The 14,558-nt window shown below is 44.5% G+C and overlaps 1 protein-coding gene across 1 annotated transcript in view; it reads left to right on the forward strand.

Annotated features, from left to right (window-relative positions):
* The first annotated feature begins 8,103 nt into the window (after positions 1-8,103).
* LOC145769137 (cytochrome P450 2C31-like) overlaps positions 8,104-14,558 on the forward strand; it is a 40,695-nt gene continuing 34,240 nt past the window's right edge. The window contains exon 1 of the mRNA XM_082580730.1: positions 8,104-8,226. Coding sequence (XP_082436856.1) covers positions 8,104-8,226 — 123 coding nt within the window. The remainder of the gene's footprint in view (positions 8,227-14,558) is intronic.

Here is a 14,558-nt window from a genome sequence, read left to right on the forward strand (position 1 = left end):
GGGGGGTCTGGGGGGTCTCCCCCAGAAAAATTTTGAAAAATTACTTTCAGTTTGGTGCATTCTGAGAGTATTTTCAACAAAATTGTGGGTATAAATATTTCTGTAAAATGGTGCTGTCCGGTGGCATAGCAAAAGGATAACATTATGTTTTCATCGGCATTTTTCGGAAATAAAGCTAAGTCTCTATGTTTTCTTGTTGCTAATTCCAGACTGAGATATTTGAATGTTTGGTATGGGCAAAACTCGCAATTTTAATGCAGTTTCGTTTAAAATTAGGCAAACTTTGTTTTAGAGACATAGGTTGATTGCTTTTTTTGCGAGATTATTACAGTTTTATTATTTATCAATTTTCTCCTTGGTTGATTCAAAAAGCGATTTTATTCCGGTAAGTCACTAACTTTTATGCTCTGAAGTCAGCCTAAAGTTTAGAAAATGTAACGTCATAGAGGTCATACATCTTCATGAGTGTCAAACAAAAAGCTTTGAGATAATGAAGTTACTTTAGGCTATACTTCTGATATATTCAATTTTTGTATAACGAATAGCTGTTTAGATGTTAATCTAGATCGAACAAGCGATCTCAGTAGTTGCAGATGGCTTGCATCCTTGCACAGTTTGACGAGAAATTATATCAATTTGAAAGGTTGAAACCCCCGAACCCCCCTCCCTTGGCTACGCCACTGGTGCAAGACAGTGGTATATTATTTAATTTCTCTTGTTTTCTACCAGGGCTGGAAAAATGTTTAGCTTCTCGGGAATCTGTTTTTTAGAGAAAAAATTTCCCGCGGCTTACAATCACGATAATGAGAACCTTATATTTTACTGACCTCGGGGGCTGACGTAAACCTTAAAAGTCATGTCGACATATTCTTGATGCCCCCCTTATCGAAAATTGTTCTTTGCAATACCGCTTTGAAAGAGGATTACTACGACTATGAACAAAAGAATAAATTTTAAACTTCTTTTTGAATTGAAAAGACATGACGTAATGTCTTCCAACCTTAGTTATATATTTTTTCATTACGTAACGTCTTGTAGGAATAAATTGAAAATCGGTATGATCACTCAAAATGAAAGCAATGGGGCTACGAATCCTTACTAAACCAATCAATCAATGGTCTTGTTGCACCGAAGATAACAACCTTATATTTTACTGATCGCCGGAGCTGACGTAAACCTTAAGGCATAGATCTGTTGACTCAATGCAAACCCTTTGAAGGTTAGTGGGTGGCCTGTCAATTCAACTTTTTTGTATCAACAGTTGTAGCCTATCTCTAAAACCACTGAGGCTGCGACTACGAGATTTATTGACTTTTCCTAACTTTTATTCACCTCTATTGAACTGAAATTTTGAGCGAATAAAGGTTATAAATTGAAAGATATAAGGCATTTCTCAGCACATTCTCTGAAATATTTCATATTCTATTGTGAAACATTTTCCCACCAGCTGGATGAAAGTAATTAATTTGGCCCATGTCTTGTTAATCCTAACTGTTTCACAGCGTGAAGGGCATTGGCTGTATGTAAAATAATGTAAAAAAAATTAATCACAACATTACAATGCACGTTCTTCATTACTCTACCAAAAAATAATGTGTAAACTCACGCTACAAATTACATTCATAAGTGACCTCAACATTACAACGTATATGAGCAGTTCTAAAATTCACATAGTTTTAATTTTCGGATATGCTCAGCGTGAATAATTTTACAAAGTGAATCCCAAATTTTGAAACCGTGCCAAAATAACAGAGATATCACTCCTAAAGCATAAGAAGAATCGACAGCCCACCCCCCCCCCAAACTGAGCAAGACTCCAGGAGCCCAACCTTCTAAGGCCGTAAGGGTTAAAAGTCATGTCGACTTACTCTTGATGCCCCCCTTATCGAAAATTGTTCTTTGTAGTACCGCTTTGAAGGTGGATTACGAGTTACGACTATGAACAAAAGAATAAATTTTAAACTTCAATTTGTATTGAAAATACATGACGTAATGTCTTCCAACCTTATCACATTTTTTTCATTACGTAATATTTACCACCACTAAACCACTTTTGACGATCGAATTTGTTAATTTATTATTCGGTAAAATGTTTAGATGATGTCATGTCATAACGCCGATTTGAGATATAATTTCATTTATGACGTTGTATGGATGAAAAACTTTTACAAGTTTTATACTCTGCTGAGATTAAAGAAGAAACATAAATGATAAATATTGGAGAAATTGAGTCTCCTTAACAACTTAAGAATTGAACAACTCAAAACTGCTAAAACAAAATGTTTTGTTTAAGCGAAAGAATCACTGCAAGCAACCAATGCCAAAATGCGCGCGGAAGAAGTCATGGGAGTGTGAGATATCAAAAATTTAACAGGTTGTTATTTTTCTACATCAATGTGACGTTAGTTAAAACTTTAAAAAGTCTATATCTTTGCTTCTGTAGAAAATCTTTTTATCTACTGTACAATTTAGTCATCAAGGTTTTCCCTAAACATTTTTTTTAAAGAGAGAGAGAGCTTTTACCCCCCCCCACCCCCCTTGCAACTAGAGTTGACTTACTTGAGGTTGGGATCCAAATATTAAAAAAATAATATTAATATGTATTAATAAAAAAAAAATTAAAAAGATGATGCCCAAAACATTGGGGGGGCAGCTGCCCCGCCTGCCCCCCCCCCCTGCCGGCGCCACTGCTGGTAGTGGTAGACTATTGTCAGTCAGTGTTGTACGCGTCAATGAAATAAATTGACGGGGTCAGCGCTAATTTTAAGTGCTATTTTAGCCAGGATCTCACAATACGAAAGTATTTCGCCTTAGCTAATTTTTAACTACTGTAGCCTAATTGTTACGAATCTATCTATTGTTTTGCTTAATTGTTACGAAAGGATAGTTACGTTATGAAAGGTTACAAAAAAAGTTGCAGCAATATTGATAATTAAGATGCTAGTTAAGAAGTACCATCTTCGATTATATCGGAGAGCCAGATGCTATCATCAAAAGAGCCATAGGGGGAGACCGGGGCAAGTTGAGCAGTTTTTTTTTTAAATCTAATTTTTTTTTACTAACTTTTTCGAAGACTCAAGTATTGCATTTCAAAAACATGCTAATAAGCCAAGTTTTAAGACAAAAACTGGTTGGTTTTATTTATTATTTTGCGCTGTATTCCAGTTTAAGTAACGATTGCGCAACTTGCCCCGGATTATTTTTCCAGGGCAAGTTGTGCAACACCATGGTGGGCAAGCTGTGTAGCACCATGGGGTAAGTTGAGCAACACTAGTGCCAGGGGCAAGTTGAGCAACATATTATGATCATATTACAGTTGCACAACTTGCCCCGTCATCAATTGCACAACTTGCCCCATTCACACTTTTTTTAAGGAACAAAAAAATTCAAGAAAACTAACAAATGTACAAAAAAATTTTATCTGCGAAAATACAACTACATCACATGTCTACTGACCCCTACTGCTAAACTTTGACTAGTTCTATTGTGCATCCAAAATATCAAGATTTTGTGTGCATCCGAATTTAGATCCTAAGACCTAAACACCTTATATCGTTGATCAAGCCTAACCTGCCCAAAAAACTGATAACTGCAATTCACGTGCTTCAAAGGCATTATAGGTAAAACATAATGATGGCGTTAAAGATTCATTACGCTCTTTATTTCCTTTCAAACGGGAACTTGCACAACTTGCCCCGTTGCGCAAATTGCCCCGGTCTTCCTTATATGGCTAGCGAGCTATAAGTTCCCGACCTCTGGGATAGACCATCAACTGCTAGCATAGACAAAGATACTTTATCGTTGGTGCGCCATTCTTGTGTGTTCGACTTCTAACGATATTGGTTTTTGAGACTATTTTGAGCTGTGAAAGACGATTTCGTCTTTTCTTGACTCATATTTGTTTGGTTTTGTGTTTCGCATGTTTGATAGTAAATATAGACTTATTGGTCTGATGCAAACAAAATACTGTAATTTCAAGTAGTTGTGGTGCCCTGCAACAGCAAATATTGGTAAGCACTCGGCAACAGTACTAAGATGTCTATCCCAGGAACCAATTCGATCTGCCATCAGCAGCATTCGTGTACATTTGACCATGTTCATTGTTCATGTAAGAAATCCAAAGCTTACTTGTCCTGGATTTATCAAACAAGCCAAGTTTCTTCTTGTCAAGTGCTTGCTGAAGTTTAGCATTTGTCTCAAAAGTAGCTACTGTTTCCAATGTGGTCTTTCCTTCTATCAACAAGGTGTACATGTCCTCACACGACTTCACTGAACCAGCTAACTCGGGATCACTATCCATCATTTCAGAGACCAGCATCCCATTCAAGCATTTTTCTATCAAGAGGTGGCCCCGCAAAGCTCTCTGCACAGCTTTGCCACCCATCATATGCTTTACTGCATTGTCCCCATAAACAGTTTCGAGAATGTCCATCAGACCTGACCCTTGTTGACAATGCCAACTTGTGTCCTGTGAAAACCCAAACAATGTCCTTCCATTGGATCAAGACGACACAGACAGTACCGATGATAATTGTGATGACTACTAGTATGTAACAATCATAACTTGAAAAATGGTACTTCATCTCTGACATTCTCTGACGTTTAGTGCATATACTCTTCCATCATAGGCGTCGATTCCCGGGAGGCAGGGGGGCGCCCCCCCCAGTAGAAATTGTTTGGGGGCAGCCACCCTGCTTTTCTGTTCTTTTTTGTAGCTTTGACAGTGTAATTTTATGGAACTGTTCAAATTTGGGTACATATTTCACACTTTTTATCATCTTGCCCCCTCAGATTTTTTCTTAAATGGTAAAAAATCGACGCCTATGTCTTCCATGACATCATAATAACATCACAGACGGTTTCTGATATGTTCATTTGGTGCATAGATACCATGTTTATATGTGTTTAATACATTTATAGTGTGTTAATTGAACTAAAAAAAAATTTGTGTACATTGAAAAATTTGGGGATCACCATTTTCAAATTATGTAAATTGACCACTTTCCCGGGGTCAGATTTTTGTAGACTTTTTTTCTGGGGTATAGTACAACTTAATCATACACTTAGAACAAAAAAACCTTTTGTATAAATTTTTTTGGGGTCAAACCTTATATTGACCCGCCTACTATGAAAATACTAAAGTAGCCTACATGAAAGTACATCTTAAGTACTCAAGTAAAATATTAACTGTTTGAAGGTTGGGGGGGGGGGCTGTCAATTCAACTTTTTTGCATCAACAGTTGCATCTCTAAAACCACTGAGGCTGCGACTACGAGATTTCCTGACGTTTCCTAACTTTCATTCACCTCTATTGAGCTGAAATTTTGAGCGAATAAAGGTTATAAATTGAGAGATATAAGGCATTTCTCAGCACATCCTCTGAAATATTTCATATTCTATTGTTCAAAAATTTTCCCACCAGCTGGATGAAAGTAATTAATTTGGCCCATGTCTCGTTAATCCTAACTGCTTCACAGCGTGAAGGAAATTGGCAGTATGCGTGGACCTTTTGTTTTCACCACGGCTTATAAGCGACGTCGATACAAGAAAAGCTTCAACTTTGATACGATGAGTTACTGTCGCTTGCGGTTGAAATTGCGTAAAATTAAACATAAGACTTGGTGCCAATGCATCCAGAGCGAGAATTGTTTTTCGCAGACAATGATGTCCTTTCAATCAAACAAAGCATAGGCTACAACCATGGCTACAACGTTATTGCAATGACTCAGCGTCATTTGGAGTAGATTTGATGTACAATGTGATCGACTTGTTTTGTTTCACTCTCATTTCTCGTGACATATTCAACCTTGTGGACTGGTATTAGATTGTTCTGTTTGGGCCACAACGCTTTTTTGAATAATTAGAAATTTACCTACTATAGAAGCTGCGCTGTAACTCTTTTCTTTCCACAAAGATAAGAGTTAAACTAACATCTTATATTACTGATGAGCCCAGCCTCATGGGAGAAATGAGCAACTGTCGTGCGACTGCAAAGCGGATCAACCTCGCTCTGCTTTCAACGCATTGATCAACACGATCCCCTGATCAACTCGATGCAGCCTCAAAATTTCCACCCCAATTTTCTACTTTTTCCTGGTAATGTAGCCTATCAGTGCCTCTGGTTTCAATCGCTAGCCTCCCCGACCCAGCTGGGCGAACCTGCCTCAACGTCTGGCCAGTGCACATCCGTGCTCGCCGAATCAAAGCTTACTCTTCTCCAGTGAGTATGTATTACATTCCCACCTATATTTTTTGTTTCTATTGATTAATCGAGCCTCTGCTCCACATTTTTATTTGAATTTTGTTTGCCACGAGAGCCAAATTATCCTTAAATAGTTGACTCTCTTTCTTGTGGTAGACCCCAATTTTATCCGCTCTGCCTACTGGCAGACCGGGTATAAGAGTCAAGTACCTGCGCCGAGGTCGCGTCGAGGGAGACTTGGGCGCCGCCCGGCGGTCAATTACTGCCGGTTCCAGCGTCCACACGCGACGGGTTGCCCGTCGCAGGCCATCTTTCTGGGCAATGCAGAAAGAGCCTGTCTCCCTGACCCGCTCCGCCATTCTAAATTTGCGGACGGGTCATGTAACGTTTCGATCCACACTCTCCCTCCACAGGTACCTCGACTCCCCAGCCTGGCCCCCGCGACCTAAGCTGGTGGACTTACCCCTCCGGGTGCATCGTCACCCCTAAATCACGCCGCTCCCCGCCGCCGCGGGGTGTGGCAGGCCGGTTTCTGAAAGTCTTCGACCTGGCTATGTTTGTTTGTGCTCTCTCGCCGTGTCAATTATTTGTACCCGTGCGCTGTTGATGCAAATAAAACAGTTTCACACAAAGAAATCAAAAGTTGAAAAGAGATTAGTAAGTGAGCCAGATGATTTAGTTGTTATTGCGAAAGTGCTGAAATAAATAAAGAAAAGCCTACAAAGAAAGCTTAAAGTTAGATTCAGATCACCGTTCTGTCGTGCGACTGCGAATAACTGGATGCTTAGTTCCAAATCTCAGTCAAGAAAAGAAAGAATTTAAAGAAAAAGTGAGTTGTTCTGAAAACCCCCCCTTTTTTTATCCCCACCCCCATCCTAGTTAACTATTTCCACCCCAATCAAACCCTGGGATCTGCAATTCCAGCCCGGGCTTGGTATCCCTATCTTTTCCCCCGAAGAACAAGGTTTAAGAAGAAAAGGAAAAACATTTCACAAGAAAGGAATCATATAAAACTGTAATTATCTATGTCGTGTTAATTGTGTACTACAGTAATTGCTATATGTTCATTGTTTAACCTAAATTTAGCTTTATCGAGTTTTAAATTAATTCCTAGCCTATTTTTCCATTTCACTTTGTTGTTTCATTTTTTAACCTTAATTCTAATCAGTTAGTATCTTGCTACTTAAATTAATTAATTCGTAGACTTGTGCCTCTATTGCAATAATAAATCCATCCGAAAATCCTTTTTTTTACCCAAATTAAACACCCTTGTTCAATTAATTTTCGAAATCTCGGCATTCAAACTCCTGCTGAGTCCTGCTTTGGTAATCTAGTGTTGCCAGTTGTCTGCCAAATCTTCCTTTTCTTGCATCTGAAACACGCATCTTCCATTACTTCCTTTCTCCTTGAAGTGTTCACTTGAATCATAACCTTATCTTGTTAAAATTCTATACCGTATAATTTGAACAATAATCCTCTCTTTATCTTTAAAGTCATTTGAACAATTGTTTATATCGATCCTAACTAATCGTACTTCAAATCAAAGGGTCACCCTATTTTTTGGTTTAAGTTTTCAGTAGTGACGTCACAATTGACTTTTTAATCAATTGTTCTCAAAGCATTTTTTAACCTCCTAGCTCATCAAACTTATTTGCAGTACCATAATTAACTGATATTCAAAGCCTAATTGCATTTAGTAACGTTCAGTCTATGTAAAAAAAATAATTATCAAATTTTAAGTAGTAACCTCTGATTCAACCCTCTTGCAATCCGTCAGTAGTTCTTTGTTTTTGTAATCCGTTACCTTTAATTTCTAAACTTTGAGCTGTCGCTGTAAACTCCGAAACATCTTAAACTTAACCAACTTTTTATATATTATATTTATACATTTTCTACTGATTATGTCACGCCCTTTAAGTCGCACAGGTTCAAAGACTTTTCAAGATAACCTGGCCGGTGTTGATTTTACCTCCCCGTCTGCTGAGTCCACTAGTTTAGGCTGGCCGACGAGGAAGCAGGTTCCTGTGAGTGGGCACTCAGTCCCACTCAACCCAGATGGTGAAGCCTCACCGGTAGACTCTATTGCTTTCACGAACTCGTTGCTTCGTCGTGGCGACGAGTGTCCGATCCGTGATCCCACACCACACAGTGGCTTACCTGTCGCATGCCACGAGTCAGCTCCACTATATCTGAGGTCGAATAGACTGCAGTCCGTCTGCCCTATTCGCCTCACCCTCCCCAATCTATTCCCCCTTCTCTGTCCTTTCTCCACTTGCAGGAGGGCATCTCGACCTTACCGAGATGTGCAGGCGTATCAGGACCATATGCGAGCATTCCATGGTTCGCGCGCCGAGTTCCTGATCACCTGTAGCAGGTGCTTCCGTGTTCTCCCTCAAGCTTACAAGCTGGATGGGGCCTTAGAGCACTGGCGATCCTGCCCTAAGGGCCTTCAATTGCCAACCTGCCTTCCCTGGCCGAGCAATGACCCGACGCCGTCGGAGAGCCAAACCAGGCCCCCTATGATGACCAAGCCTGGGCCTTCCTACGTCTCTGTTGTTAGGCATAGAAGGCGCCGGCCCTCGACTGCAGGCGCATCGGTCGAGGGGTCATCCCTTCCTTCCTCTTCCTCTGTCATCCGCTCTCAAGTCTTCTGGCGCCAAGGCCTGGATAGCACTTCCATTTTGCCCCCCCCACCTGACTTTATACCAGAAATTTTCCGTACTGTTTGTTTTTTTTTTGTTTTTTTTGTTTGTTTGTTTATCTTTATCCTGCATTGCGGGAAAGCGGACTTGAGCGCTATGCATCGGTGTACGCCTTCCGACGTACACCTGACCCACGCTGCAGCCGACGGCAATGTCTGTTTCCGGTTGTCTACTCTATTTATGACTTAAATTTGGTACTACCCATTACTCGAAATCGATCACTGGGTAGAGGCAATTATCGTAAAGTTTCTTGCCCAGAGAAACAACAGCAAGTGCGGGTGGCTGGAGTCGAACATACAGGCTCTCAACTGTTCTATCCCATTCAGGCAAGACTTCGCTCAGCCCAGCTGATGCTGACAGCTTGCCTGATCTAGATGTGCTGTTTCTTCCTCGCCTGTCTTCGGCCGGACCTGGGTCGGAAAGTGGGGACTCTTCCGACTCGTCGAACAGCAAATCTCTTTCCTCTTCCTCCACTTCCTCGCCTGATAGCCCAACCACGGACGGTTACGAACCTATTGTCAGTGCGAATCCTTTTCTATATGCACCTCTGCGCAAGCCGACCTCCACCGGAGCCGTGGCAGTGGACTCGCTCGGTTTATCCAAGCCGGCTTCGCGCCCATCTTCCCTGCCTCAGACGGCTACCACCGGAGCTGAAGCTGGGGACTCAATCAGCTCTTCCAAACCGCCCATGCAGACCTCTTCTTCCAAGTCTCTTCAACACTACCATCTCAATCCTCCTTATCTTTTAATCCTGTTTCCATCTGTCCTATACAATCTTGTACCTCGACGCTGTCTGCCGAAGCCCGACCCTTTACCCCACCTACCCAAACCACCCACAATGAATTCCATTTAACTATCTCTTCCCAAACCTTGACTCGACCCCGAAGCGACACCATGGCATGCAACCAAGCCACGCATGACCCCGGACTCCCACAGACTACCCCAGGGATGTCCATCACACCCAACACTCAACGATCCATCCAAGACCCTGTTGAACCGGTCAGGGAAAGTAAGACGAAGAGCTCCAGGCGGGCTCTTTGCAGTTTAGTGAACCTTACTTTAGCGGGTGGCATAAATTTCGACCAGTTCTGCATTGAATTGGAAGAGTGGACCGCTGGCACTTCGCCGCCCAAGAGGACACGTCCTTGCAAACCACGCTTCAATCGTGGCGCCCGGGCTCGCCGTCGTTCGAACGGGGGTTCTCCTCGGTCGGACGGCGGGGGTTCGCGCGGGAACGGAGCCCGATATCGTAGGGGAGTGGAGTTGCGAGCCTCCTTCTCGTGGGACGCGAAGGGAACGGTCCGTCGGATTGTTGAAGGAAAAAATTGCGACCTTCACTGCGAAATTCCCCTCAAGAAATTGAGGAGAGATTTCGACGTGACATGACCGCTCCTAAAGCTGGGAGTTGCTCACGGATGCCTGAGTGGATGAACGCCCACCGTTACGAGTATGGCAATGTAAACCTCTCCTTCATCGATGACGGTGAAGGTCCCATTACGGCCCGGGAGGTGGAGGCGGTCCTCCAGTCGCTTGATGTCGGTTCCGCCCCTGGTTCTGACGGATTGTCCTACGGTTTCTGGAAGACCCTGGACCCAAGAGGGGGACTCTTGGCCAGCCTTTTCGAGACCTGCCGGATCAACCGTCGTGTACCGGACCAGTGGAGAACCAGCAGGATCACACTCATATGCAAAGACCCTGAGGATGATCTGCACGACGTCAGCAACTGGCGGCCCATCTCCATCTGCCGAAACATATATAAGATTTACGCCGCCGTATTGACCCGACGCCTGCAGCGATGGGCGGTGGAGGGGAATGTTATCAGCCGAGAGCAAAAGGGATTCATGCCCACGGAGGGCGTCTACGAGCATGTGTTCATGCTCGACACCATCCTTTCGGATGCACAGTCACGCAAAAGGCCTGTGTCGGTTGCGTTTCTGGACATTCGAAACGCCTTTAGCAGTGTCCGGCACGAATGCATAGCCGAGGTCCTGCGTCATTTCGACGCCCCCACAGACCTTATTGAGTGCATCTCCGACATATACGTCGCTAACACCTGCACCGTCCGCTGTGGCAATGGTGAAACCGACCGTATCCCTGTGGGGCGGGGAGTCCGTCAGGGCTGCCCGTTGTCTGGGCTGCTATTCAATTTGGTCATCGAGGTGCTCCTCAGGAGCGTCCGTGACAAAACGGATTGCGGCTACAACCTTCCTGCTAAAGAAGACATCAAAGTACGTTGTATGGCATATGCGGACGACATCTGTCTCGTTTCTTCCGATCGCGAGCAGATGATCTCCCTCTTATCTACTACTGATCCCTTCTCTTCCTGGTCCGGGCTACGGTTCAACCCACGCAAGTGTGGCACCTTATCCTATAGGAAAGCGTCGGCGTCCCGTCTGCGGGTCGACCCGGAACCTTTCTCCCTAGCCGGGGAGGAAATCCGAGTCATCCCCAAAGGCGAAACGTACAAATATCTTGGCGCACGAACCGGTTACGCCTCGGATGCGTCCCTTACCCAACCTTTCATCTCCACCCTGGAGAAACATATTTCCTCTTTAATGAAATCTTTCCTTACTCCAAGCCAGAAACTTCTGGCACTTAATTCTATCATTCTTCCGTCCGCGCCATACCATCTGCGAGTGCGGCGCTTCAGACAGTATGAGCTTCTGAAGCTCGATCGACTGGTATTGCAGTGTTTGAAGGTGGCGTGGCGTCTTCCCAGGTGGGCGTGCAGCGCTTTCTTTTACTGTAAGCCTGCATTGGGGGGGCTTTGGTGTGTTGAATCTGTGTCGCGAAAGCGACACGCTTTCGATAGCCCAGGCCTTCAAGATGCTGACGTCTCCTGACGACCGTGTCTCTGCCATCGCTTTCGGGCAGCTTAGGCGTTGTGCCAGTCTGAGGTTCGGCACTCCAGATCCTACCCCGTGCCAGCTAGCCAGTTACTTGAATAAGGACCCCCCTCCTGAAGGTGCCCGTTCTCGACCGTGCCCAACAGGCGAAAGCTTGTGGGGCCGCGTCCCGGCGGCTACCCGTCGTCTAAATGTACGTTGGTCCGCACGCCCGGATGGCGGTCTCGAGTTGACCGCGGGGAGCTCCAAAATCACCCCTCCCCTAAGAAAAAAAGTGGTTCCGACCCTCCACCAACACAATGACTTGTGGTGGAGGAGACAGTGGGAATCCAAACCTGACCAAGGCAAGACGGTCAGTGCCCACTGTCTGTCCGGATTTTCGAACTCTTGGACTCGGCGACTGGAGCTCCTGGATCACGCGAACCGTGCATTGCTTATAAAGCCCGCCTAAACCTACTTCCCTTGAAATCAAAACCAAGCCATGGCCACCCATATAAACCTGCCATATGTCGCGCGTGTGGGAAAGCGGAAGAGACTCTCCCTCATATATTGAACCACTGCCCTACCGTGATGCCTGTTGTCACGGAACGACACAATTCAGTATTGTGGGAGATCGTGAAGCATGTACCTGCTGAATGGCAACCCTTGCTTACCATAGATAGTACGGTTCCACAACACGTGGAAGCGGGCGGTGCTGATCTGCGCCCTGACATTGTCCTGCAACGCCCTGACGGTGTCACGGTTGTATGTGACGTCACTTGCCCGTTCGATTACGGCGCGGATTCCCTTCGAAAAGCCGCCGACAGGAAACACGACAAGTACGGCGAGTTATGTGTAAACATATTGGAAGACAGGAAGCGCCCTTGCAGGGACGTCCTGTCACTTCCGTTCGTCGTAGGCTCCCTCGGGAGCTATGCTCCGTTGAGCTCTCGGGCTTTGGCGGCCTTGGGTGTTCCTGCTCGTGGGGTAGCAGAGGTGGCTAGAAAAGTGGCCTCCCTCTCAATCGAAGGTTCCCTCCGTGTCTGGAAAGCTTGGAACGCCGGGCTCACTCGTGGAGGGGCTACGTCATAGAAAAGACGATTCCAGCGATCAGAAGCTCAATTCCCCAACAACAGAAGCTCTGCAGTAAGCATCCGAGCGCGCAAGACAGCAAACCTCAAAACCCGCCAGTAATTGTGTGACGTCATAGTATGTTAAATCCATTGTTTCATTATCAATTTACCTGTAAACAATTGTTGTTTCATCAGCATGCTGCAGCTCAATGAAGAATACAATCATCATCAATAAAATAAAATAGCAATATATGAATTAAGTATATATTGCATATCGTGAATGGACTCATATCATCTATCAATGACGTAATATCATTAACAACACTGGATCTGTATTTTCATATTTCAATATTTTAGACTATCACACACTACCTTCTCCCGATACGCTGCTCTTTCCCGCTCGGATCAACCTCGCGTTGCTTTTAACTCATCGATAAACATGATTTCCTGATCAACTCGATGCAACCTCCAAAGTTTCATCCCACTATTCTATATTTTTCCTGGTAACGTAGCCTAGTCATATCTACGCTTCGATCGCTAGTCCCCCCGACCCATCTGGGCGAACCTGCCTCAACGTCTGGCCAGTGCACATCCGTGCTCGTTGGTTCAACGTCAACACTTTTTCGGTAGGTAAAGCATACAATATATTCCCACTTACCATCTTTTTTTTTTACCCCAATAAATTGAGCCTTTGCTCCAGATTTTATATAATTTTCGTCTTCCACGAGTATTCAAATCGTCCTTGTAGCTAAGCATCTCTTCCTCGTGGGAGACCCCAAAGTTTATCCGGTCTGCCTACGGGCAGACCGGGTATAGGAGTTAAACGTACCTGTGTTACGGTCACGTGATGGAGACGTGGGCGCTGCCTGGCTTTATAAAACTTCTGTCGCCCGGCCCGTCGTGAGCTGACCTTTTTGCGTTTGCAGAAAGCAAAGCCCGTCTCCCTGGCCCGTTCCGCCATTCTAACTTTTGCGGACGAGTCGCACAAAATTCTCGATCTACACTTTCTTTCCACAGGTACCTAGACTCCCCAGCCTGGCCCCCGCGACCAAAGCTGGTGGACTTCCCTTCCGGGTGCATCGCCACCCCATAATCACGCCGCTTCCCGCTTCCACGGGGCGTGGCAGGCCGGTTCTTTAAAGTCTCTGACCTGGCTATGTTTATTGTGTTCTTCTCGCCGTGTCAATTATTTTGTACTCGTGCGTCGTTGATCGAAATAAAACAGTTCATCATCAAGTGTTGAGTTTTATTCGCATCAGTAGCTCACGGTACAAAAGATTGACACGGTGAGAGAGTACAAACAAACATAGCCAGGTCGAAGACTTTAGTAAACCGGCCTGCCACACCCCGCGGCGTGATTTAGGGGTGACGATGCACCCGGAGGGTTAAGTCCACCAGCTTAGGTCGCGAGGGCCAGGCTGGGGAGTCGAGGTACCTGTGGAGGGAGAGTGTGGATCGAAACACTATATCTGCCCAAAAAACTGATAACTGCAATTCACGTGCTTCAAAGGCATTATAGGTAAAATATAATAATGGCGTTAAAGATTCATTACGCTCTTTATTTCCTTTCAAACGGGGACTTGCCCCGTTGCGCAAATTGCCCCAGTCTCCCCTATATGGCTAGAAATAAATAAAGAAAAGGCTACCCTACAAAAAAAAGCATAAAGTTAGAATCAGATCACCGTTCTGTCGTGCGACTGCGAATTACTGGATGTGCTTAGTTCCAAATCACCGTTGAAAGGCTACAAATTAGTTG

The sequence above is a fragment of the Aplidium turbinatum genome, chromosome 4 (assembly GCF_918807975.1).
Source record: "Aplidium turbinatum chromosome 4, kaAplTurb1.1, whole genome shotgun sequence".
Classification (NCBI taxonomy): domain Eukaryota; kingdom Metazoa; phylum Chordata; class Ascidiacea; order Aplousobranchia; family Polyclinidae; genus Aplidium; species Aplidium turbinatum.